Source organism: Artibeus jamaicensis, unplaced genomic scaffold, assembly GCF_021234435.1.
Source record: "Artibeus jamaicensis isolate MK-2021 breed Jamaican fruit bat unplaced genomic scaffold, CSHL_Jam_final scaffold_847, whole genome shotgun sequence".
Lineage (NCBI taxonomy): Eukaryota > Metazoa > Chordata > Mammalia > Chiroptera > Phyllostomidae > Artibeus > Artibeus jamaicensis.
The window spans coordinates 20,883,062-20,909,060 of record NW_026522057.1 but is presented as its reverse complement, the minus strand read 5'-3'; the positions used below and the strand labels follow the sequence as shown (position 1 = coordinate 20,909,060).

The window sequence follows — 25,999 nt, the reverse complement described above, 5'->3', positions numbered from 1 at the left end:
GAATTATGAGTGGGTGCAACAGCCGGGTCACGAAGTTGGGTGGTGATGGGAGCTGGGGACCCAGGCTAGCACTGGGGTGCGTGTGGGCTAGGTTGAGGTGGGGACTCCACCAGGGCTCCTTTCCCCACCTGCCCACCCTGTGCACCCCCAGGCAGCGCCTCCCCCGCCCAGCCCGCAGCGCCCGCTAGAAAGTCACTATCTCTGCCCGCATCTCTCCCATCTCTGCGGGCCCTGAGACTGAACGGGGCGCCGTCTCTCCACGCAGTCCCCAGCCTCTTGTTTGTTTGGTATGTGGGAGCCCAGGGCGCGTTTTTGCTAATTTTGTGACTGCCTTTATCAAACCGGGATTCACAGACGCTTTATCCTCGATAAGTGGATTAGTCGGCGTGCTAAACAAGACCGTGTGGGACTCGGGGGCCGCTCCAGAGAAGGTGTTTGTTTAGAGAAGAAAGAGCCTGCGTTGCCTGCCCCGTGCAGGTGAGGCAGGCAGGGCCCCAGGTAGCTGGAGGGCCCGCCACGCTCCTCCCAGGCGGGGGGAGCCCTGATTGGTAGGAACTCTCTACTGCGCAGGCAAAGAGGTGAGGGGAGGCTGGGTTTCAGAAGGACGACCCCTGGGTCCCTCTGGGGAGGGAAGAGTGGAACCCCGCACTCAGTCCAGCTACCTGGCGTCCCGGGGCCCCTTTGGAGAATGTTCCCTCCTTGGGCAGCAGCTTCCTCTTCCCCATCTCCAACCTCCCTCCAGCTTTCCCTTCCTTCCTTCCCTTCCTCCCAGCCTCTTACTTCCTTTTTGGTTTTTTCTGCCTTCCTCAAACCTCTCCAAAGCCCTTTTTTGCTAAGTCCTATGAGTCCAGACATAGGTAAGGCATGTCCCTTGCTTTTACAGACAAAAGCACAAAACCGAGCCGACTAATGAATAGGCCCTCAAACTAGGCACAGGGGGGCCATTCTGGTTGCACACTGGGCTCCTCAAACCTCTGTCCCAAGTACCCCTGATAATAGTGGAGTGTGTCACCCGAGAGGCCCTGCAGGGGGTATCACAGAGGTTCACGGATTATCTTTAAGACGTACGCTCATGTTGCGTTCTTTGCCACGGTGCAGCCATATTGGTCGGCCATAATAATGAAATAAATCAGCATCGGGTCGAGTTGCCTCTCCAGGAAGTCGCGCCACGATTAGCGCCTGAGTTTGCACAGCGCGTGATGGCACAGCATCCTGGGTGTTGGCACTGAGGGAGGAGCCGAGGATGGCTGGACGTCTCCAGTGTCAGCGACCAAGAGCATCATGGAGTCATCATAGACAGAAACAGGAAGTGCAGGAGGGGGACCTGGATGGGGTGGGGGTGCGTGTGTGGAGGTCAAGGCCAAGAGGTCAGGCAGAGGCGTGGATATCAGAGGCATGTCTCCTCTGAGACGCTTATGGGGAATGAGATGCTCAGGGAGAAAGGAGAGGAAGAGGCTGGGAGGATGGTTGGTCCAACTGTTCCCCCCATGGGGACCGCAGTTTTTTTCCCCTTACATTTTGAATGAGTGGCCAGGATCTTGAGGCCCCTGCTCTGTGCCGCAGCGAGAATCTAGCTGGGGGGGGGGGGCGGAAGCAGAGACTCTAAGATGGAAAGGACGGGAAAGGATGGAGCAGAGCATTTGGGTCCCCAGCTGGTCCTTAGCAGCGTCTGCCCTCCCCAAGCTGCCTCCAGCTGAGTGTCATTTTGCTATTTATTTACATGTAATTATTGCTATGAGGTGCAGATATTAACGCTGTCAAGAGCAATTTGCTCTGACATTTTTCACTCGCTCAGTGCCCCCGCCACTCTCGCTGGAGCCCAGGGCTCTCCCTGCTCCGGCTGCCGTGCGCTCTGTGGCCAGGGCGGGAACCACCCAGCCGGCAAGGAGTGGTGTCGGCGAGCTCACCCGGCTCTTCTGCAAACTCATTAAGCTTTGAAATTGAATTTGGTCTGGGAGAGGGCTGACTGGGCCCTGCTCCACCCGGCCAAGGCTGGCTCAAGGCCTCCCTGCCCTGGCTTCCTCTGAGAAAACTGGGCAGGGGCTGGGCTGCGTTGGGGCAGGGCCGGTGCCTGAGGCTGGCGGAGGGCAGCATGTGAAGATGATGGAAGGTCATGGTCAGAGGTGACAGCCCACACAGCCTCATGAGGGCTATGGCACAGAGGTCAGACGTGGCAGCTAGAACCCTCTCAATGCAGTTTCCTGTCACCGTACAAGAAAATCGGGCAGCTCTAACTTTGGGGCTGTACGGCAATGGACAACTATAGCCACCCGACAAAGAGGCTTTCCTATGGAGCCAGTCAAGCATCTTAGCCGGCCTGCGGGGGGGAGGATGGCACCATGGGGGTAGGACAGGTGCTGGGCCAGCCCTGCAGCAGGTCCTGCTGGTAGATGCTAGGAAGAGCATTAACTTTGGAGTTATGTCTCCCGAGCTCACGTCCTAGCCCACCACTTACTAAATAATTCACAGACGTGGGCCAATTGCTAAGCCTCCCAGAGCCTCAGTTTTCTGATCTCGAACACGGAGCAGCCAGTAGCCCTCTGTCACTGGATCTAAGAGACCTTGATGCTGGCCCTTACTTGACCTTATCTGAAGGCGTCAGCAAAAGCTTTGCACGCAGCTCTGACACCCCTGCTGCCTGACTGGGGTGCTGCCTGGCTGCCATAGAAAGACACCATGGGCGGTAAAATGCATTTGAATTTCAGGAAGATAAAGATACCCATTCTTCTGACAGCTGTGGTAAGGAGTAAATGGCAGTGCTGCCTGCACATAGTAGGTACTTGGCACGTATTAGGTGCTTAGTCATGGAAAACGATGATCTTTTTTTTTTTTTGAGCCTTTTGATAACCGGGGGCCGTTTTATAGAAGAGGAAACTGAGGCTCATTCATCACTTCCCTCCACTGAAAGGACTTGGCTCCTGGGAGAGGGCAAGCTGGGCCTGGGCTGTCACGGCCATGAGTCCTTAACGCATGGTGATATGTGCCAGCTTGTCCGCCCAGGTACTAACGAGGCCTGCCTGCCACCACTCACTTCCTGCCACCGCCAATCTGCGTTCATGTCTCTGGCAATTACCAAGGGGGAGTCCCCCGCTACACCAGGGGGCCAAGAGCCCAGGCCTCCCCATCCTCCTCCTCCTCTCCCAACCTGGGCCCGGCGAGCCAAGGAGGCGCTCGTCTCACCCCTCACGGCCCTCCTGCCTCCCCGCTTCCCCTCGGCTCAGCCAATTAGGCCCCTGACACCTGGAGCCGCTGACAAACTGTTCCTGTCACTTGCTTTCTGTCTTTCATTAGGGGCCGCAGAGGAGGGGGAGCGGGAGGGGAGGGGGAGGAGATGGGATCTTTCATGCTTAGTAAGGCCAAATACATTAATTACAAAACGGCCATTTGCCGCGTGAAAGTGTGCTAATTAAATTTATGCAATCATTATCTTTAAATAGTCATATCTTTCCCAGCGATCGGCCCCTTCTTTCTCCAACCCCGCTGCTGCTCTGAGCGGAGCTGCACTAATCCCTCGTCCGCCATTATCGCGCCACCGGGGATGGTCTCTGCCTCCCTCGAGCCCCACCAGCCCCGGCGCCCTCCGGCGGCCAGGGGGCCCTCGGACCTACCCTGCACAGACACCTTCGGACTTGGGCCAACCCAGGATCCTCCCAGGAAAGGAGGAGGGGCAAATTCAGGCTCCCTGCAGGGTTTCCAGATATTTCTATATGTTTCTAGATTTTTGGAGATTGACATCTTATAGGCCAAACATTGAAAGTGTGTGTGTATATCAGAGTTTGTAGCTTCTGGGACAATGAGTGGGAAGTCATTCTGTGCAGCTTCTTACTTCCACATAGTTTTCAGCTAAAGCCTGCAGGGACCCCTGTGGTGGGGAGGGGGCTCTGAAATTTGTTGAGCTGAGGGCTGGGTGGGAGCATCTACAAGACCCTCCATTCTCATTCATTCAGCTCTGTGCCAGGCCCCGTGCTGGAGACAGACAGATGGATTCACTCACTCATTCGGGAATTCAGCCAGGCGTTCACTCGCTCACAGATGTTCGTTGTATACCTACTATGTGCCAGGCACTAGGTAGGAGTAGGACACCAAGTCTACCCCCAGCAGTTCCTGGTTAGATCCAGGGTCAGGATGCATTAGTGCCCAGGGTGGAAGACGGGGCCCTAGGAGGGCTGAAAGTCTGCTCTGGGCAGGGCCCAAACCCAAGACTTCATAGCCTTCTGTGGCTCAGCCCTTCAGAGCCTCGCCCTCCACACACTAGGAGGCTCTTACTGAAGTCTTGGCTGAATCCTTTCTCTGCAGAAATTCCTCTTCATCGCACACAGCCTGTCTCGTGAGTCTTCTCGGGTCTTGCACTTTGAACTCCCACATGAGCGGAAGAGATAACCTGCCAGAGTGTGGAGTGGGGAGGCCCCTCCTGGTCCGAGAGGACAGTCAGTGACCCGGTGCTCACCGAGTGCCCTCTGGGCTCCCGAGTCCCCAGGCCCTTGGTGAGGTCAACTAGAGAGGTCAATAGGACACACGCCCACATGGGAGTACATGTGAAGTGCTCATGCACACATGCACATGTAATACACATGATAATCACACACATGGGCACACCGACCCACAATATTCACACACGTGCACATGCCAACTCATAAACACACATACATGATTCACAGATAGACTACACACAGTGCTCCCATGTGCACATATGTGCATGCATGCACACCCTAATCTCACACCTGTGATATTCCAACAGATACCTGCTCAGCACACACACATACACACACACACACCAGTTAGAACAGCCCAGAGCCTTCCGTGGTAATGAAGACCACAGCCAGGGCAGGCCCATTGGGCTAGAAGTCAGAGGTCAGGTGTTCTTGCCCCAACGCTGCCAGGCATCCCCCAGGAAATTCTGGATGAGCCCCTAAGACTCAGTTTCCTCAACTGAAAAATGGGCTAGTGGTGCTTCCTAGAGTACTTATAGGCTTGAAGGGAAATGCTTTGGGAACTAAGGTACTGCGCTGTGTGAGAGAGAGTGACGGCAGGCAGACTTAGAGGGCCCCCCCGGGAGAGCTGGGTGGTGACGGATGAAGACCTGGAATCAGGGGCTGAGGCTGAGGTCGGGGGAGGGCCATGCCTGGAGGTGGGCTCTGCTGGTGGGCAGGGGCCACTGGATGAGCTGCGGACGTGGAGGGGGTTCAGGGAGAGGGCCGGGAGCCAGAGGTGGCGGGGAAAGGGGGTGGGAACAGGGAAGCCTGCAGGAAATCTTGTTTGGAAGCTCAAAGTCAGCACCCGAAGCCCATTACTGCTGTCTACAGGGGGCAGGGAGAGGGGAGGGGGCCCAGATCCTCTTAGCAGAACTGCGCAGGGGAGGGGGAGGGAGGGTGGTGGGCCGCCTGGGTGGGTGATTTCTCGCTTGCACTGATCCCAGCGTGGAGCTGGGGGCAGGCGGCGGAGTGGGCAGGGGTCTGCTGCGTGATGTGTACCGGGCGTCTGCTGCGGGCTTGTGCAGGCACATGGGCGAGCCTCGGTGCGCTGGCAATCACAGAGTTGTGAGGCTGCGGTGCACACAGATGTGCGTGTGACTTTGCCTGAGCATCTCTGAAGCATGCGGATGGCACGTGGCTAGTGGTGCGTGGGGGTGGGGGTGTTTTCATGTGCATTCTCTTGTGTTCTCATGGGTCTGCCTGTGTGATGCTGTGTGTGTTCCGGCACGAGCGTCTGTTGCATTCTGGGGGGGGGGGGGGGTGTGCTCATGTCTCGCCCACCCGGGTGTGGGTGTGTAGCTGTATGACGTGTGTGTAGCAATCGTGCTGATGGTTGGAGAGCATGGTACTTAGCCTTGCTGCACATTGGAATGAGCTTTAGGCCTTAGAATGACAGGCCAGAATCTCTAAGGGGTGGGGCCCAGGCATCGGCATTTTGAAAGACTGTTCAACTGATTCCACTGGGCACCGAGGTGAAGAAGCAGTGACTGAGCGGGCAAACCGCAGGAGTGGCCCTGTCCCTTCTTCTCACAGAGATGGACACAGGGACGGACTCCAGGCCCCAGACCCTTAGGGACCAGGGCAAGTTATAAGCTGGGCTGTCCCAGTCTGGGACAGTTGGGGGCCCAAAGGAGACCTACTTCACTCAGTCCAGACAGACGCTGTTTTCCATGCCCAGCACACTGTGCCCTTCTCTGCCTCTGGTCTGCAGGCCACCCCCAAACATGCCAGCCCCTCTCACTGCTAGTGGAAGCCCCGGGAGTGAATTGGTTGGAGGGTGGGCCAGGGCTGCTACCGAACGTGAGGATGGGAGGCTTGGAGGTGAGCACACGGGCCAGCAGGCCCTTTCGGAGCCACGCCTGGGACTGGGGCAGGAGGGGCGGGGCCGCGAGCCGCCGACCCGCTCCCCACGGGCAAGTCTGCCCTTCTCTGAACCTCAGTTTCCCCACGTGTGAAATGCATCCATCTCCAAAGTGCTTCTCAGGTTCATGGGTGTTTTCTGGTGTGTTTACATGTAAGTGTGTGCACATATTAAACATACTAATGAGTTGAAGAGAAAGAGAGATGCACCTGTGAAGGGTTTTCATGCTGGTTCATGGGAGTTTTGAGGAAAAGGTCTTCGGCCAACCAGACAAGAGGCCTCCCTGGCTTCGGTGTGTGTCCCCACAGAGGTGCAGCGTGGGCTTCCCGGTGTGAATTCTGGGTCATGCTAAGTCTCGACTGGAGACTTCACAGGTTCACTCTCAGGGCCCCGTGTCCTTTGATACCACCCCCTCACTGTAGATGAGCACGCTCAGGCCAAAGCGGGGATGCGGCTCATCCGAGGGACCCGCCTCCAGCCGCCTTTTCAGAGCATAGGCCGCAGCTTCTTCACGGAGGCGGAGTCATTAATTCTCTGTTCAGAAAGCACCCACTGTGTGCCAGGCCCCACGGGGAAGAAGAGGTAAAGACAACATGGTCCCCGACAGGGAGCAGCAGTCCCTCGAGTCTGCCCTCGAGTGCTCATTTCTCCCTTCAGCCAGGTCTCTTCCAAAATGGGTGGGAGAGGAAGGGAGACCTTGCATTTACTGAGAACCAGTGGTGTGCCGGGTACCATCATGTGTGTTTACTTCATTTAATCCTTATAGCGACCCTATAGGCAGCTACAAGTACTATCATTCCCATTATACAGACGGGAAAACTGAGGCCCAGAAGGTTAAAGAAATTGCCCAGGGCCACAGCTAGTCAGCAGCAGAGCATGGACGCTACTGCAGGTGTTCTGCTCCCAGAGCGGCAGGGAAGCCCCGCAGAGCACTGGGCGGCCGGGCGCCCTTGCTGAACTCTCGGTCTGGTCCTCCTCGGGCACTGCATGGTGAGCCTTCCAACCTACCCGCTGGTGCGAGTGGTCTTTGGCCCCATTCCAGCCCCAGCCTCACCTCCAGGTCCAATGTCCTGACCTCATCGGTCTCAGCCCCTGCCCCTCCCTCCCTCCTCTGCTTTCTGCGGAGGCCCCCACTCATCTACCCCAAACCGTGCCACAGAGCCCCTATGATGGAGATCGCCCCTTCTAATTGCAGCCTCGCTCCCAAAGCCACATTCGGTTATCACAGAGGGTGCAGATCTCAGCTCAGCCTCCTTGGTCCCAGGCCCTGCGGGCCAGCTCAGGAACGGAGGGAATTAATTACATTTCTCCCAGCCCCTTCTTTTAAAGTAGGGGAGCGCCAGCAAGTCCCGGGGGAGGGGGCGGTGAGCAGAGGATGTGGAAGGGGGGCTGGCACGGGGCTCCCTCGGCTCCCACCCCCCCAAAACCTGCAAGCCTCTCCCCAGCGGCAGAAGGGGGGGGGTGAGGCCAGCCCCTTATTGATTTAGTCTGGTGGAGGCTGGGACTGATTTAGAGCAGAGAGAAAGGAAGGGGCTGGGGGCGGGCGGGGGCCACGGCCAGTGGGGGGGTAGAGGAAGGGATGGCTGTCACTCAGCCTGACGGACAGCCGGGAGATTTGCCTTCAGATAAAACCTTACAGATGTGGAGGTCGGTATTGATTTTGAGTTAGTAACGGTAACGTACCAAGAAGTAATACATTAGTGAAAGCAAGGTCACCGGGAAAAAAGTAAAACCCACCAGGGAGAGGCCTTAGCATTCTTGAGGAGGGTGGATTACCGCATCAGACCAGGACTTCCTCAAGTTCAAAAGTTTGCAGGCTCCAGACCTCGGCTAGGCCCCTGATGGTGGGCAAACGTTCTCTGCTTCTGAGGGCAAAACGGGACTCCGGGGAGTCCACGGGCCAACTGGAGGCCCGCACCGCTCTGCGCGGTGGGCTCCTGAGCACCCCTCTCTGTTTTCTGCCCATTTTCCCCAGCACTGCTTGTTGTGGGGAAGAACATGGTAGAAGCCAGAGAGACCTGGGTTCATAGCCCAGCCCTGCTGCTCACTGGTTGTGTCCTCTCGGGCACCTTTCACGCCGCCGCCGTGTGCGGAGTGGGGGTGGTAATAGTCTATTTCCTTGAGGAGTCGCTGCTCCTACCTGGCACCTCCCTCCAGCTGAGTCCTGCCCCATTTGCTTGGAAGCCGCCATGCGCGTGGAATGGAAGCCCTTTGATCCACAGGCCTCCAGGGGCCCTGGGACAGAGTAAGCAGATGCCGCCCCCTCCATTCACACCTACCCCAGATGGGGATTTGGTTTGATGTTCCAGGGCAAATCCCACTGAGCCAGTCCCGTTACAGCAAGAGCTCCCTGGGCCTGAGCTGATTCAGAGGAGCCCGGTAATGGCCCAGGGTCCGAGGCCCCCGGAGCCACGGGCACCACGCAAGTCCCTCTGACAAAGGATTCTCCTTGCGGGGTGCATGGCACGGGTGGCCTTCCCAGTATTATCTGCGCCCACCTCAGGGCCTTTGCACTTGCTGCTTCCCCTCCCTGGAAAGCTGTCTGCTTCATCTCCTCACGGCGTGTGCTTTTTGGTACCGATCGCACCTCTTTTGGGGAGGTCTGGACTGATTGGCTCTGGGAAGGTGCCGGGGCAGGTAAAGGACAAAAGAGGGGTGTCCCCAGTGCTGAGGGGAGTGTGTTGAGAGCGTCATGGGAAGAGTCTTAGGGGACAGGACCCCCACCAGTAGCTGCCCAGGAAACAAACTGGCCGGTCCCTGGAGTAAGAACCTCTGAAGGTGTCTCGTGCCTAAGAGTCATCTTTGAGTTAGTCTTGGCGCTCTCCAGGAGAGCCAGTGGGGTCCGGCCAACCGGCCCTACCGTGAGATGGGGAGAAACCCCAGCCCTGCGTGGGCCTCGGGTTTGTCATCTGAGAAATGGGCCTCGCAGCTCCATCCCACGTGTCTCTGTAGGGCTCTGGATTGGGAGAGTCACGTGAGTGTGTGGCTGAGCAAGACGAGGCGGAGGCAGGGAAGCAGAGGACTGGAAGGGCGGGGCTGCTAGTTCCCCGAGCACTTCCTCCTGCCAGGCTGGACACAAAGCCCTTTCGCTGCTGAGCACGTCCCATCCCCTGCCACACTCTGAGTTTAGCCCGTCACCACCTGAGTTAGGGCACACAGCCCCCAGGATGGGGCGGTCACAGAGGGTCAGGGACACCGGGAGGCTGCACAGCTAGGAAGTGGAGGTCCTCCGTGTCTGTCCCTGGCATGAGGTTGTCGATCCCGACCATGCCCTCATGTCTATGGCAGGGGCAAGTCAAGAGGGAGAAGGCAGCTGTTTACGAAGATGTCATCAACCATAAGGTCGTTGCTCGGAAGTCTTTCACCCTCAGTGTCCCGGGAGGTGGGTGGGGAAACCAGGAGTCAGAGAGTATAGTCATGTGCCCAGCACGGATGGCGGCGTGATTCTTTAGCACGGCGTTGGGCAGACTGTCAGCAAGCCTGGCCCCACCGGGCACTGGGGCCTCCCTCCCATAGAGGGCGGTGTTACCAGAAGGTTACCAGGGTCCCGGGCCTGCAGGTTAGATGCACAAAGGTCTGCCCCTCCCTCTGCCCCTCCCCCGCGGACTGACAATGGCACTGTGCTCTCTCACTCTGCAGGGAGTCCTGCTGCCTGCCCCTCTCTCCCCACTGTCTCTTCTAGAGAGCTGGATAGCAGGTGTCACCTCCTCCAGGTGGGCCACCCAGCTGGCTGGGGGCCCTCCTCTGGGCTCGCACTGCCTCTTGAGCTGCCTCTGTGACAGTTCGTCACTCCGTACCTCGACAGTCTGTTGCCATGTGCCCCCCTGCCCCAGACCCAGACACTCCCCAAGCTGAGGGCCGTGACCATGGCTCTCCGTCCTCTGAAGTCCCAGGGCTCTGCCTCAGGTCTGGTGTCCAAGCACCATCCATGTTTGCGTGTTTGCTGAATGAATGCGTGAACACACCAGTGAACCAACACCCGGTTCTTTAAGCGGAGTCTCTGGGGACGAGTCCCACGCCCTCGGTCCGAGTTGCCAGCACTGACGTGGGTTTCTGTTTACTGAACCAGGCCACTCAAGGAGGCGGGGACGGTCACAGACATCTGGGGTCTGTCAGAATCAAAGAAAGGTTCTGGGGAGGCCACTGGACAGACTGGCCATGTGCATGGGTGTTGTACATTCCCAGGAGGGCACCAGGTCTTGGCCAAGGTCAAAAGCATAGCGGGCCTAGCATGGGGTGAGGAGTGAAGCCAACAGACCCAAGTCCTGCTCTAACCTTTGTGCTGGAGTTGGGGTGTCCCGGTCTGATGGGGGAGGCACAGGCCCTGTCCTCGGGAAGCTCCCTGTCTGATGGGAGACAGAAGTAGCCGGTTTGTTCATTCATTCCTTCCTGCACTTGGGCATTCCTTCAGCCAGTCAGGCCTGGGGCTAGAGAGATGAACAGGCCCCGCCTCACCCCAGAGCTCGCAGCGGGGGAAGCCTCCCTGGGTCAGGACCTAACCAGGAGAAACCACTAACTCTCTAACCCGCAAGGGCAAGCAGACAGGTCACCTGAAGATCTCGATGCTGCCGGGACCTCCAGAGACAAACTCCAGCAGCGGCCCGTCTGGGGCCGGCCTGGCGTCATCTCTGCAGTGCTTGCATCTTTGGGGGTCCTTCCAGCGCCCACCCCGGCCACTCAGCCGACACGGATGGTCTCTCCCCACAGGTGATGAGCATTCTGAGCAACCCCAGCGCAGTGCCGCCGCAGCCGCAGGCCGACTTCTCCATCTCCCCGCTGCACGGCGGCCTGGACTCGGCCCCCTCCATCTCGGCCAGCTGCAGCCAGCGGGCGGACTCCATCAAGCCGGGGGACAGCCTGCCCACCTCCCAGTCCTACTGCCCACCCACCTACAGTACCACCGGCTACAGCGTGGACCCCGTGGCTGGCTACCAGTACGGCCAGTACGGCCAGAGTGAGTGCCCCGTGCCCCAGCCTCCCCTTCCCCACCCCGCCCCCTGCTTATTCGTACAGAGCTATAAGGGGTCGTTGGGGTGGGGGGTTCCCATCTCACAGATGAGGACGTGGAGGTCCGTCCAGATGGGAGGAACAGCCGTTCTAAGACGGTACTGAGCCGGAGCCCTGCAGCCGCCGCCGCGGCAGGGGAAAGCTTTCTCGTAGGCGCACAGGGCTGGGCAAACGGGCTTCACAGTGGTTCGCACGGAAAGACACAGGTTACGATTCTCACAATAGCTCGACGAACTCAGAAGAACGCCACTCACAACTATAAACCTACTTTTGCCCACCCTGCATAATATGAGCCGCAAATGGCATTTAAAATTTCCATGGAGCCACATTGTATTTTATTTATTTTATTTTTTTAACCCTCCCCCAAGGATATGTTTATTGATAGAGAGGGAGCGAGAGAGAACCATGGATGTGAGAGAGAAATGTCGATGGATCGCCGTCCTGTATGCATGCGCCCCTACTGGGGATCAAACCCGCAATCTACATATGTGCCCTGTCTGGGAATCGAACCCACAACCTTTTGGTGTATGGCCGACACACTTAACTGACTGAGCCACTCGGCCAGGGCCAAGAAGTTGTTATTTTAAAATGTGAGAAGTAACAGCGAAGTTATTTTTACTAATATATTTTATTTCACGCATTCTATCTAACAGGCGATCATTTTGACATACAGTCCATATAAGATTATCAATGAAACATTTTACATTCTTTTCTTCATTCTGCCTCTTTGAAGTGCATCCCGTTTTTGTTCGGACTCAAAGTGTTCGTTGGAAGTGCTTCGTCTGAGTCAGTGTTTTATACAATTTACTCTGAGGAAATTATGGGTTTGCATACCCAGGTTGTTCCAAAGATACTGAAAAGTTTCCCACCCACTAAATTAAACTGAATTTGAGTTTTTAAATTTAAATTAGGTATGATGGAATCAAAATGTAAAATTTGGCTCCTCGGTCTCACTGGTCACCGGTCAGGTGCTCCAGAGCCACCCATGGCCGGCAGCCGCTGAGTGGGACAGTATGGTGTTAGGGACCCTGCCCCTTTCTGTCCCCTGGCTGTGGGGCACTGCTGTATTGGGGGCTCTGTCCTCTACCCCTGTCCTCAGCCTTGGTTTCCCAAAATTTTTAGCGTGTCTCACGCGCCCAGCCCAGTCGCCATCCCCTTGGCGTTCTGCCCAGAGGCCGGCGTGCAGACCCTCAGACCAAAAGCTCGGAAGGCAGCCCAGCCCCAGCTCCCAGCTGCTGGCCAGGGCAGCAGCAGGGCAGGCCAAGAGGGCACAGGTCGCCGAGGTCACTGGCTGCTCCTCCTGCCCCACCTCCCGGCAAAGGCCTCACCTGCTGGTGTCAAACTAATCAGAAGGGCGTGTGGCGAGAGGGTGAGACCTCCCAGCCCAAGGCCATCCTCACACAGCCCCCGTCCTCGCCACAGCCTCGGCCCGGCCTCCCTGACCTCTGCTTCCTGTTCCCCACACCAGCCCACTCCTCCTCGTGTGACCTTGGCCTCCACGGCTAAATGAGGGCCAGCTGTGCTGGCCTCCACATCCCAGCTGTGTTCACGGCTTCCTTTTGCATGTGCGCCTTTGAATATGATGTATGTGCACACCTGTGTGTGCATGAGAGTGAACCTGTGTTTTAGACGTGTTACAGTTTGTGTGTGTCTGTGTGTATCCGTGAGGATGCCAACATACAAGTGTTAGTGCACACGTTCTTGTGCAAAGGTGTATGTGTGTATGTGAGTGTGAATGTGAGTGGCACATGCTGGGGTGTGTGCATGTGATTATTCACACACATGCGAGTTTAAATTAGCATACGGTGTATATATGGTATGCACGTGGCCTTTTATGTGACCATGCCTACACACATTTGGTCACATAAGCATGTGTGGCTATAACAACACGTGTTTGCATGTGCATTCAGGCATGTGCGTGTGGCTGTGCCTCTGTGTTTGCCATATGGTGTGTGTGTGTTACTGCGTAGACGTATATTAATAAAGACGTGTATGTGGATGTGAGTGTGCAAGTATGTGTGACTGTATACATGTGTGCACATGTGTCTGTATTAGGAGGGTGTGTGTGGACAGGTATACGGCGTGTGCCATGTGTAAATATGGGTGTGTGCACATGTGAGTGTCTGCATGGGCGTGGCTGCCTGCTCCTGTGTATAGCTGTGTGTCCAGGCTTGGACACGCGGTGTCATCTGTGTGTATAACTGTGTGTGAACGTGTGTGCATGGGGAGCAAGTGTGTGGAAGCACAATAAAGTGGGTGCACGCACGTTTGAGCGTAGGGTGTGTCCACGCGGATGATGTTTTCCAGAGGAGCCAAGGGAGACCACTGCCCCAGCCACACGCCGGGGCGCGGAGCGGCGAGACACATGTGCTCTTGATAAAGAGTTTAGAGCCCCGGCCTGGGGCAGGCGTTAGTCACACCCGGAGCCCTGTGCCCGACTCCAGGGGCGCCTGCCCAGCTCGGAAATAAAATTAACCCCGAGTCAGCACAGGGGTGGTGAGGGAGGGGGGATCAAAAAAGAAAGGGCCCAGGAGGCGAGAAAGGAGTGTTTGTTCCCATCTCCTCCCAGAAGCTGGCGACCATCCCTCCTCCCCCTCGGCCCCTCTCCCACTCCCCTGTAGCTCCACCCCTGCTCCTCTGGCTCTTCCTCCTGACTTAGAGCACATTCTTCAGCCCAGCCCAGCCCAGCCCAGAGGGAATGAACACAAGACCCCACCCCACAAAGGCTCCAGGGTTGGGCTAGGAGGGGCCTGAGGAAGTCTGCCCCACTCGTACCCTGAGAGTGGGCAAGGCACCCTGCTTCTCTGAGCCTCAGTTTTGCCATCTGTGAAATGGGGGCCTGGGGATTAGACTCAACCTTCTCAAAATTTTCCATTGTAGCATCTTCCTCGCCTTTGACATCCTGGGACCATGGAGGGGTGCACTGTGTTCCCATTGACCTCCCACCCCATGTTCATGGGCAACCAAACGCCCCTATGACCAGGCTCCCACAGCCCACAGGCAAAAGTCCTGAATTGCCTGTGCACGCCCAGTCCAGCCTGCCATCTGCTCACGTCTGTCCTGTGCGTGAGTTTTCACAAGCAGGCACTGAGTGAAACACATGTTCCTCATTTTCTGTAATTCCTGTGATTCTCGAAACCCCACCCAAGGCAGATGTTATTTGTCCTCAGGTTGCAGATGCACAAGCTAAGGCTCAGAGAGGCTAGAAACTTCCCCAAGGTCACACAGTAGGTGAATAGGGGGCCCGGGGCTCCTAACGTCAAACCCAGTTCTCTAGCCAAACCACAAACTCATGTAAGACACCTCGTAATGGTACATACCTAGACCCACTGTGTACAGGCTAACATTCACAGCTTCAACCCATCTATGCTGCGCAGAGGCGCACACACACAGAAATTAGCTTGTACGTGAGTGTTGGTGAATACGTGTGTATACATGGCTTTGGAGTGTAAAGATACAAAAGTGTGTGTATGTGAAGGAAGGAGAAATGGCTTTTTATTGAGCACCTATTGTGGGCCTGGAAGCCCATCCTCACGGCCATCCTGTATAGTTATTCCTGGTGGATGGATGAGGAAATGGGATACCGGGGAGGTTGTTCGCCCAAGGTCACACCAACGTGTGCATCCGTGTGTGCACACCCCCACCCACGTCCCTGCCCCAAAGGGCCTCGCCTTCAGGTGTGCACAGCCCGTGCACACGGGCCAGACCCTTAAAGGGCAGAGTGCATGTCCTCTCCCGGCATGGGGACACCGCCACACCCTCCTCACCTGCCCCCAGCCACTGTCCGTCCATCTGTCTTTCTCCCCTGTCCCCAGAGGGGGTCGGGGTAGGGGGACAGGGACAGGGCACACGGCAGATTAATATGGCCCTGGCGTTCCCAGAGGCCAGGGCCGCACTAATGACGGGGCTGATAGAACGCAGAAGTGTGAAGAGAATTTTAATAGATCTGACAACTCTAATAAGAACTGGTGTCTGGAAGGGTCCTCCTCTGGGGCCGCAGGCTGACAGGATGCTGACGGCTGAGATTTGTTTACCGGTTGGCATCACGGCCGCATCTCCTGCCAACTCCCGATTAATCTAATTTGAGACGTTTGGAGCCCGAGCGTGGGTGCGAGGCAGAGAAGGGGAGACACAGAGAGACAGAGGGACAGGGAGGGCCGCTGACAGAGGCCATAATGAGAAATGCCACAGCCCTGCCCTCGCCGACCCCTGCTGGGCCCCAGGGAGAGGCAGGCTCTGCGGTGTGATGGGTGTCCTTGGAATTGCCTGGGTCGTCAGTAGAGTTTGGCTTCTTGCTCACCTTGGCAGAGCCTGGGGAAGCTCCTACTGTGTGCTGGGCCATCGTTAGTAACTGGGAAAAGCTGAAGAGGAAGGGACAGAGTGATCAGAGGTGCAAACAGGACAAACTCAGGCTCTGCCACCTCACGTGTGGTGCGTGACTCTGGGCCAGCAAATCTTTCAGCGCCTCAGTGTCCACCTCTGTAAAATGGGAACAGCCGTACCTAAAGCCTGGGGCTGTTGAAAGAACTCAGTGAGATTATGTCTACCTGGCCCATAGTAAGGGCTCATACACAGGGGTCTCACTTTGTTGTTCTTGTCACTGCTATTCAAAGCCAGACCCTCCCACCCGTCTGCAGGAAGAGCTGGAGAGGGTGGCATGAGAGGGTGGCATGATGTGGAGGAAGGAGGGGTGGGCAGAGCCTTTGGGAATTCAGGCAGCATCACCACACTCGACCACGTGCCCTTGGAGAAGTCACTTACGCTTCCAGAGTGGAAAGTGAGGCCAGTGCAGGATCTGGGGGTGCCCCGTGCACTCCTAGTGCTGGGGTTATACTGTAGGCAGCTGCTGGGTGAAGTCGTGGGAGTGGTCAAGAGCGCATCTGACTGCTCCGTTTGAGTCCTGGCTCCACAGCTTAGGAGCCACGTGATCCTTCAAATTATGCCGTCTCTCAGGGAAGGGTCCCCGGTTCCTAAATCATTATCCCCAGCCTCAGAGAGCTGTTGGGAGATGACCATGGAAACTGCCTAGGACAGGAGCAAGCTCTCAGTAAACGTTAGCTCCTCCTCCTCCTGTTCCCACTGTGACTCTGAAAATTAGACTCCTCCCACTGGGCGGGCACTAGAGCCCAGATAAAGAGGCTTCAAGCTGCAGAGGTGGTGTGGCCAGAAGAGCAGGGTCCCCTGAGGCCAGAGATGGGGAATGCCCCCCCCCCCCCCACCAGTAACGGGCAGACCCAGGCAGAGCAGAGGTGGGACAGACCCAGGCAGGGCAGGGCTGGCCCCCACCACCTCCACCCGACCAGCGGGGCCTGTAAAGAAGGAGTGACTTCAGGCACAACCCAGTGGCTCAGCCCAGGATGTTTGCACGTTCTTTAGGAACCTAGGGGGCTGTGCCCTGAGCCAGCCCTCTGTGCTCAGCATCTTAAAGCACATTGTCTTACTTGATCCTCGTAACAGCCCTTGAGGAGGGTAGAACTTGCTCTTTCCATTTGATGGGCAAGGAAACGTGTTTGGAGTGGCAAGGACGTTCGCCCAATGCCAACGCACAGGAGGTGGTCGGGACTCCACGTTGCCCTCTTCACTTTTCTTCTTGCCCCATCGAAGGTCACGTCTGATTATTAAATTAGTGGCCAACGTCTGCTGAGCTCGCTGTGTGCCAGGCACAGTGCTAACCAGCCAATCAGCCACTTTACATGCATTTTCCCGTTTCATTCTCACCACAGCTCTTCAGCCCAGCTGCCATTATTATCCCCATTTCACAGACAAGGAAACTGAGGCTTGGGCAGGTGAAGTGGGATACTCGGAATTACACAAAGCTGGCAGGCACAGAGGATTTGAACCTAGGTCATTTGAACCACAAGGCAATATGGCCTCCTATAGCTCAGTTCTTGGGCCCGCCCTCTGGCCTCCCTGTCACCTCCTGGCTCCAACCACCTACCCTAGGCAGAAGCCCTCAGCTTCAGGGAGGCGTGGAGAGTGTCACGGGGTCCCTCAGTGGGCAGGTGACAAAGCGAGTGTTGGGCTCAGCCTCGTGATCCCTGGTGCAACACCCTGTCCATCCTCCTCTCCCCCCTGGGTTTGAGACATCCCAGGGGGGTGGAGTGGCGACAGCCACGACTCTGGCTTGGGAAGCAGCATCTGTGTGGCTCAGGAGTCCTTGGTCACACGCCAGTCTCATCACTTGGTCAGAGCTGATTTCTGCCGTAGCCTCAGGCAGGTGCAATTAACACAGCTCAGACAACACGTGCACACACAGTCGTACCTGTGCACACACGCTCTGACACATGTGCATGGCTTCGGTGGAACTCACCTGTACACGGTTACCTGTACATGCATAAGCATTCCCATAGTTCCGCTCACACGGGTACACACAACTCGCCCACATCCATGCACACGTACTTGTGCAAGTATTGCTCATGTGGGAACATTCATGTTCACGCCCATTGCCACCTCACCAAGGTTCTCATGTCCACTGTTCTCTCTCACACACACACGAGCACACACCTCCAACTCTCATCCCTTTTTCCTGGGTGACCACAATTGACAAGGCTAATGGTCTCGCCTTCCTGCAAATCAGGACCCTGGCTCCTCCCCCAAATGGACCCCTCAACTCAACTGCAAAAGCAGCTTTAAGTTTTGAGTAAGGGGTCTTGCTTTGCCTCATCTGTGAGCTGAGTTCGGGGTCCAGAGAAGGCAGAAGGACCTTGCCCTAGTTACTACCTGGGCCCCATGGCGTATGCACAGAGAGATGGGCCAGTTCTTCCCTCACCAATGTGGGTGTCCTCCAGACCTCCCTACAGAACTCATGAGAGAGCTGAGGTTCTATTATTATTATTATTATTATTATTATTATTAAGTGTTAAGTAAATATTTGCTGAATGATTGGAGAGAGGTGAGAAGAAAGACCTTCATGACAAAATGGATGGATGGGTGGAAGGATGGAAGGATGGATGGATGGATGGATGGATGGATGGATGGATGGATGGATGGACGGACAAACCAATGTATGGATAAATGAATGGATGAGAGACCCATGAATGAGACAGATAAAAGGATGGGTATGTATGTGGGTGGGTGGTTTGATGGCTAGATACAGGGCAGATAGAAGAATAAAAAAAAGAATTTTAATTTCTAGGAGTTTCCTTTTTTCTTCTTCCCAGCTGCTGTTGATTACCTGGCCAAAAACGTGAGCCTCTCCACACAGCGACGCATGAAGCTTGGGGAGCACTCCGCGGTGCTGGGACTCCTGCCGGTGGAAACTGGCCAGGCCTACTAGGGCCCCTGGGGCGACTTGCCCCAACCCCCGTCCCAGCTCAGCCCTCACCGATCCCTGAACCTCCCAGCCGCAGTTCCTCCTGGCCCTGGGGGTCCCAGGAAGCCAGGAAAGGAGCCCATTCCCTTCTCATAGCCAGCCCTCTGGACGCGTGCAGTCAGTCCATCACTCACCTGTGGCTGGAGACCTGGAGTGACCCCCCACCTTGGAGTCTGCCCCTGTACTTTCTCCCTAGGAGAGTTTCTGGGCAGCCCACAGTCCTTGCCCGGTCAAACGCTGTTGTGGCCTCTGTGCTGCCTGAGACACAGAGTTGGAAGCTCACCCCAAAAGAGCACCATGAGCACCCAAGGGAGGATGGTGTTTGGGATGAGGTCCTAGAGCCCTTGGACTCCAGTCGGGACCCTGGCCAGAGGTGGGGGAGGAGCTTGCAGGCCACTCCCAGCTGCAAGTGCTGGGAGCCAGTCCCTCCAGGTGAGTGTCTGGCCGAGGGCCAGAACCTTAGCCCACTCCTCCTCTGGACACCGGGACTCCAGCAGAGAGGGAACTGAGCCCTGGGCTGTCCCGGGGAAGTCACCCAGGAATTCTGAGGACTTCAGGACCCTCCCCACACACCTCTGTTGGGTCAACGGGGGAATCTAGTTGGGACAGGGGGAACTGAGAAAACCAGGAAGAGACTTAACCAGGGGGTGGGGCCGTGTGGGGATAGGGCTTGTCACCAGTAGAGTGGCCCAAGATACAAGGACCCAATGAAGCATCCAGAAGCAGCTGGCTTTCATAATGAAGCCCAAGTTTCAATTTTGCCCACCTAGTGAGGACGTGGGGAGCCCACAAAACCCTCAGTGTTCACGTCCACTGGATCAGATGGGGGGGAGGGATCAACTCCTGAGGACCCATGAATGAAGAGGCACAGGGCAGCTCAGAGGGGTGTTTGTAACTGGGGTCCCTCTGCTTATGGGCTGCAACCCTTTGTTGCCAGAGGCTTCAGCCCCGTGGAGCTTTGATTTCTCGCAAGGCCTCCACAGAGACCTGAGCCCACCGCTGCAGGCTCAGCCTTCTAGGAAGGGGCCTCCATCTGCCGGGGAGTCCCTTCAAGTTGCTGGGGGTGCAGAGAACTTCCCTTGGAGCTCAGAGCTCTGGAGAAGGTTCTTGGACCAGCAAGGACCACTTGCTCCACAGACAAGACCACTGATTCCCCTTGGCATTTGGGGAAAGGGGACATGTCCCTGTCCACCCAGAGTGGCATCTTTCAGTGTTGATTCACTCCTGACCAAGAGGCCTCCGTCTCCTGGTGCAGTGCTGCTGTGCAGGGACAGAGGTGGTTGGTCCTCAAACTGCCACCCCTGGGTGGAGGGGGATGCCCACAGTTCTGGAGAAGAGGGACATGCCCTTCTTGGCCACTCCAGTGGCCTCCTCCAGCTCCTTTTCTTTAGAGTCGCGGCCTCTGGGGAATGGTTCAAGCCCCTGACTACGCCTCCCTTGGAACTTTTTACCACCTTCCCGTTTAACAAACTAGATTCATCTTCGCCATCACCATCATTATAATCTACACTTGGATCACCTTTCTCAAGTGCTGCTGGGTAAAAGGCACTGTGACAGGAGACACGGCACGGAATCCACAAAGACTGGACCAAATTGCTTGTCCCCATATGGGCACACGAGGCCACCTCTCTGCTCCAGCCAGGCCCCTCGCCCTCAGCCAACGAGACACCCCCAGAGAGTGGGGCTGCAGTTTCGGGAGAGGAGCTGAGTCCCTCCCTCTGGGAGCCTGGACGCTTTCCTGCACGGACATCACTTCGGTGAATAATGCTCCCTTGTTTCTTGTCTTCAGACTCAGTGGTATCACGCCCGTCCTGGACCACGCCAGGGTGGCCCATATCTCTGGCTTAGAAGAACCTATTAATAGGTGGGGACAAACAGACTCTTGGGTAGCAATGGACACCCAAGATGTGTGTGGCCCATCAAGATCAGCCCAGGTTTCCACGGAACATCCATCTTAGGAGACTTTTGGCTCTTTAAGCTCTGGACAAAAAGGAAGACTGTGCAGCCCCTTGGAGGAGCGCCCACCCTTCCGTAGCTCTCACAGCCAGGAAACAGCTCTTCCTTAAGATCCGCCACAATCTTCATTCACATTCCTCGAATGGCCGACCTTCCTCCTGGAGGCCTGGCTCAGGAATCGCCTGAGTCTCTCTCTACCCTGTTACCCAGGCGAAGGGATGTCACGCAGGTGATGTCAGAACTGTGCGGTTCTACCCCCAGGAGGTGACATTCCAGTGCAGGGACCAAGCCAAATCTCTACCCTTATGATGAAATGGGAAGCAACCAAATGGTTTCTCATCACACCCAACTTCTCCGGAGTTCTCCCAAACCACCCTCTTGCTAAAACACAAGACTTATTCCCCCCCAGGGGCCCCCACTCCCCTCAGAAAGAGACCCTGACCCAGACAGGTTTTCTCCTAAATCCCCACACATTGCTTTGTTTAGCTGACTCAGCCTATAATACTCAGGCTTGCGTTGGCACCTCACAGCTCACCGGAGATGGTGTGGGATGAGAGGTCCGAGGCCCCAAACTCTTGGGGGTCGACCACAGCCTGAGAAAGGAGGCCTGATCCCCAGTGGCTGGTCCAGCCCAGGAACGACCCCCATCCACGCCTGTAAATAGAGTCTGTAGCAAGATAAGAGACATTCCCTCCAGCTGATCACAAATAGCTGTTGGTTCTCCCTACGGGCAGCCCCTCTTCTGAGCTCATTGTACATTAGTTGGAAACGTGGTGATGTGCTGTTCGTTTCTAGGAAGTTGACTTTTCTATATATAAATATATATACTAAACAAGGAAAGAAAGCCCCCCACAGTGCGTGTCGTGCTAGTGCCAGGGACCACCTGTAGGGATATATCTGCATATCGTGTGTTTCAAATTATACATTCCAGCTTCTGTTGGGTTCTTTCACTTGTATTCTTTTGTTTTTTATCACTTGGTATTTCTGTCTTGCTATGAAAAGAAAAAAGTGACGTGTAAGAACCGAGCTATGCTTTTATACTCTTTATTTTTTACTTGATTTGCCTTTGCCATTCTTTTGCCAGTGGAACATGAAGGAGAAGAGAGACTGGGGGATGAGAGAGAAGGGAAGAATGAAGGGAGGTTTGCCCAGAACAGAGATGGGGAGGCCAGACGGCCGGTCTGACGTGGCTTGAGAACAGGTCAGGTCCCAGGCCCAGACCACTCCACCAAAGTCCAGTGTTGTTGTCCACGGCGCTTTGGATTCCGGAACTTGCTGAAACTCCACAGTTGCCCCCAAAAGACACTCTCTGGGGCCTCTCTCAGACCGGTGTTCTCCTCAAGCTCCCAAATGTGCCCCTCCCTGCTGGACACTTTTTGAGGTCGACAGGTCTTCTCTCCTCCCCTCCTGTAGAGGCACCAAGCCGAGACCAAATGGGGGTCCTCCCGCTGCCATCTTGAAATGCTCAGAGACAGCACGCATTGAATGCTTGCTCCATCGCCTCGGCCGTGGCCGGTCCCCTGCCCGGGAAATTATCTACATAGCGCTCTAGATCATTCCTTCTTCCTAGTAACTGCAACTCAGTTGCTTCCGTGTGTGTGACTCAGCGGCTGTTTTCCTCCACGTGGAAGTGTACGTGTGCATGAGAGTGTGAGTGGGCTGTGCGCGTGGGCTCCAGGGTGTGTGTTTAAATATAATCGCGCCATAATTTATTCAGCTATATGGAGTAGTAGACTAGAAAGAGAAACTGGCATTTGCTTTAACTACCTGCTTGTAAGCGCTTCCTCTGTAACTCAGGCGTAACTGTTATACATTAAAAGAAATTAAAAGCATTTCCAAGGTTCTGTGTGCTCACTCCATCACCACCGTGTGGCCGCCCTAAAAGGGTCTGCGGGGGGGGGGGGAGTAATTGGACCTAATGCAGAGGGCCCGACTAGGCACTGCATTGCTCCCACGCCCCATGGGTCCCTCCGTGCCATGCACGGCTACATCTACTGTGGCTCCCTAATCAATACTTGATCAGTGGATGCAGCTGCTGAAGCATCTCCAGTAAAACCTCAGTTCTCCTCACCAGGATGAACTTTTCCTGCTGCTACGCTTCGTACTTTCTGTGGCCACCTCCTGGGACACGTGGGGGCGGGAGGGGGCCCAGCGGCAGGCATACTGCCTTAGAAGCGGAGCCTGCTGTGAGGGTCCTTGGGCGGGTGAACTCCTGGGGGAGAAGCCCTCAAAAGAAACCGGTAAGGGGATGAAGGAAGCAGGAGGAAGCAGGGGAAGGGGCTAGGCAGAGGGGGAGTTCTGACTGGGGCCTTGCTTCATTCTAACACTGCGGGGAGCTCCAGGCGGGAATTCAGCAGTCTCACCTCGAGACCAGGAACTGGCCTTCTGGCCCAGAGGAGTGGCTGTCCGCTGTCCCAGGGATGTGGGTGGGTGGGTGGGTAAAGGGCGTGTGTGCCTAAGCGTCTGTGGTTACAGTGGCTCCTATGGGCTGGGGCCCGTTCTCCAGAGAAAAGTGCTGCAATGGGCCCTTGGTGGCAGCATTCACATCGGTCAGAGGACAGGGGCGCTGGCCCAGTGAAGGGCACCTGGGCCAGGACCAGCAGTGTCTACTCCACCCGGGCTCCCCTGGCTCTAAACCAGGGTCCCCATGTCATTCCAGGGCACTGGTTCACCTGGATGATCTGCACAGGAAGGGGCTGTGATGGAGGAGTTGTGGGAGGAGCTGTGCATGATGGGTTGGTAAGGCGCTCCTACGGACCCCGTCCGCCCAACCCGGCCAAGTTCTCCAGGGCAGGGCCAAGGCAGGTTGAGTCTGAAGCCCGAGGTCTGAGACCGGTCGGCCGGCTGCCTCAGCACCCTCCTTCCGCCAGATGGTGTCCCTGCAGTAGGGTGAGCTCTGATCCAGCCCCGTGTGAAGTCCAGCCAGGTAACTCATTCCAGACCAGGGCTCCGGACCATGTCCCACCCTCCACCCCTCCCCCAGCACCCAACCAGGCAACGGTCAACCAGGAAGTCAGGAAGATACACGCACGAGTCAAGTTCTCCTCTCAGCTCTGCATACAACTTGCTGTGGATCAGAGACAGTTTTCTCCCCATCTCGGGCCCTAATTCCGCGTATTTTTTAAAAGCAGGCTAGATGATCTCTAAGGATCTTCCAGGTTACCAGGGCAAGAAACTGAGCCACGGGCTGGTCTGGGAGCAGCCGGGAGAGCACTGGGCCAACTCAGAGCTGCCCAACACCTGTGCTGGGAAGGAAGCTCCCCCTGAGGCCAAAGAGCTCCCAGACCCAGCCTGCCCTCAGGGCCTGCCTGGAGCTCTCTGGTCACCCCCCTTAGGGACATCTTCTAGGAGTCCCACTCCAAAACCTTTGCCTACACCCATGGAAAGCTGAGAAACAGTCTTCTTCCCAGGCACACTACCTGCCTGGAATAAGACCAGGTGTCTGCATCTAAAGGAATGGAGAGGAATGGGTCCTGGACAGACAGCGTGCCAGTCGGCTGTTGTCACAACATGCCACGTAACACGGCAGGCTGTTCCTCATCTTCTGGCTCATGCACACTTCGGGGTGGGTGAGTTTCACAGCTTCTCCCTGCACAGGATGGGGAAGAGGCTCCTAGGAGGAGATAAGTGCAGCCACTGAGGTGAGGAGGGACAGCAGGACAGAGGGACAGGGGCTTCTGACTATAATCCCAACTGTTGTGGAGATGAATCTACAGTATCTGGTCCTTTCGAGAGTATAGCTTCCAGAAACACACCCTCCACTGCCCAGGCTGCTGTGGACTTACTCTGAACAGAGCATCATTTTCCTGCCCCTGAGGACGTCAACAGCTCATGCAGGGAGCAGGGACACAGTGTCTCGAGGCACCAGGGAGAGCAACGTTCAGCTCCAGTCGCCTCCACTCTCTCCTTGCAAGGAACCAAAAGTGCTCTCTCGGGCAAAGCCCTGCTTACAAACCCCGGGAAAACACTAACTAGAGAACAGACTATTTTCTCGCATGCTCCGGCTCACAGGAGCCTGTTTGCCTGGCCCCATGGCCAGAAAGACAAGGTGTGGCTCTGTCCCACCTGCCGGGAAGTGGGCTCCATGGGACCGCTGGTCCTTGAAGTTCTCCGTAAACTCAGACCACTGCCCCCCAGGCTGCTGTGCTTTCTTGGGCCCCTGGGCAGACCTAGTGCTTGGTGGCATCACCAAATGGAGCTGCTAAGAATAATTTTCCCTTCACGATACATTTTATATGTGTAGATACTGCACCAAGCAACCCGCGCATCCCTTTCCTGTCCATTCTCATGTTAGGATGAGAAGTTGGGGTCCTGCTCCAGGTCTCCCCACTAGGGACGCTCCCCCAGGGATGTCTCCTTGTTGGCAACATGAAACCCAGGCCCAGATGACCCCCTAGCCTGCCCTTGACCCCTGGGCTTACTGCCTCAAACCCTCGGGCTCCCGATAAAGCCACGGGCAGAAAGGCGGTGGGGTGGATCCCAGCTGTTTAAAACTGTTAAAAAGAAGACTTTTCCTTCTCTCAAGTAAGAGGACCAGCATCCAGGGGGAATTAGGATCTGAATCTGGGGGAGGCTGAAAAATAAATGATTGCAGGTCCGGCTGAACAAGGACGTGTGTCTCATCTGCTCCAACAGTTTAAAAACAGTTCGTCTCAAAGAAACATTTGCCTGACAGGCTGGTCCCATTCAAGGTGGTTCAGCAGCAACTGAGTTGGGAAGAAATATGTAGAAAACTGTAGAGAATGTGGGCGGGGCTCCAACAGAGGGAAGCTGGGGCGGAGCACCCATTCCGGTAGTTCCCATTCCTGGGTGCAACCTGGGGCCATTTAAAGGGCTGATGTGGGGGACCAGACCCCACCCCAGATAAGTGTACTCATCTCAAGGTGGGGGTGGGGGTGATTAGGTGTCCCCACAGGTGCTAGACTGCAGTCAGACAGAGACCCCTGACTGTGTGGGAGGAGGCTACCAGATGCTCCCAACAGCACACCTTGCTCACGGGCTGCTGGAGGAAGGAGGGGACTATGAGGCTCAGGAAGCAAAAGGAACTTTATGGAAATCGATGAGTACCAGCTCTGACTGGTGTAGCTCAGTGGATTGAGCACAGGCCTGTGAACTAAAGGATCAAAGTTCAATTCCCAGTCAGGGCACATGCCTGGGTTGTAGGCCTATTCCCAGCAGGGGACACACAAGAGGCAACCATACATTGATATTTCTCTCCCTTTCTCCTTCCCTTCTAAAGATAAATAAAATCTTTTTTTTGCCTCATTCTTTTTTTTAAATTTATTTTTTATTGATTATGCCATTACAGTTGTTCTATTCCCCCCTTCATTCCCCTCCATCTTACCCCCCGTCCCCACCATTATCCCCCCTTTAGTTTATGACCATGTGTCT

At 56.0% G+C, this 25,999-nt stretch overlaps 1 protein-coding gene across 3 annotated transcripts in view; it reads left to right on the top strand.

The window, feature by feature from the left end:
• The window catches only part of PAX7 (paired box 7), a 91,552-nt gene extending 72,936 nt beyond the window's left edge, over positions 1-18,616 (top strand). For 2 of the 3 annotated variants that reach the window (XM_037148000.2, XM_037147999.2), the window contains exons 8-9: positions 11,041-11,287; positions 18,501-18,616. In XM_037148000.2, coding sequence (XP_037003895.2) covers positions 11,041-11,287; positions 18,501-18,616 — 363 coding nt within the window. Of the gene's footprint in view, positions 1-11,014; positions 11,288-18,500 lie in introns of all 3 variants that reach the window. The other variant, XM_037147998.2, reaches the window with a different exon arrangement.
• Positions 18,617-25,999: the final 7,383 nt, after the last annotated feature.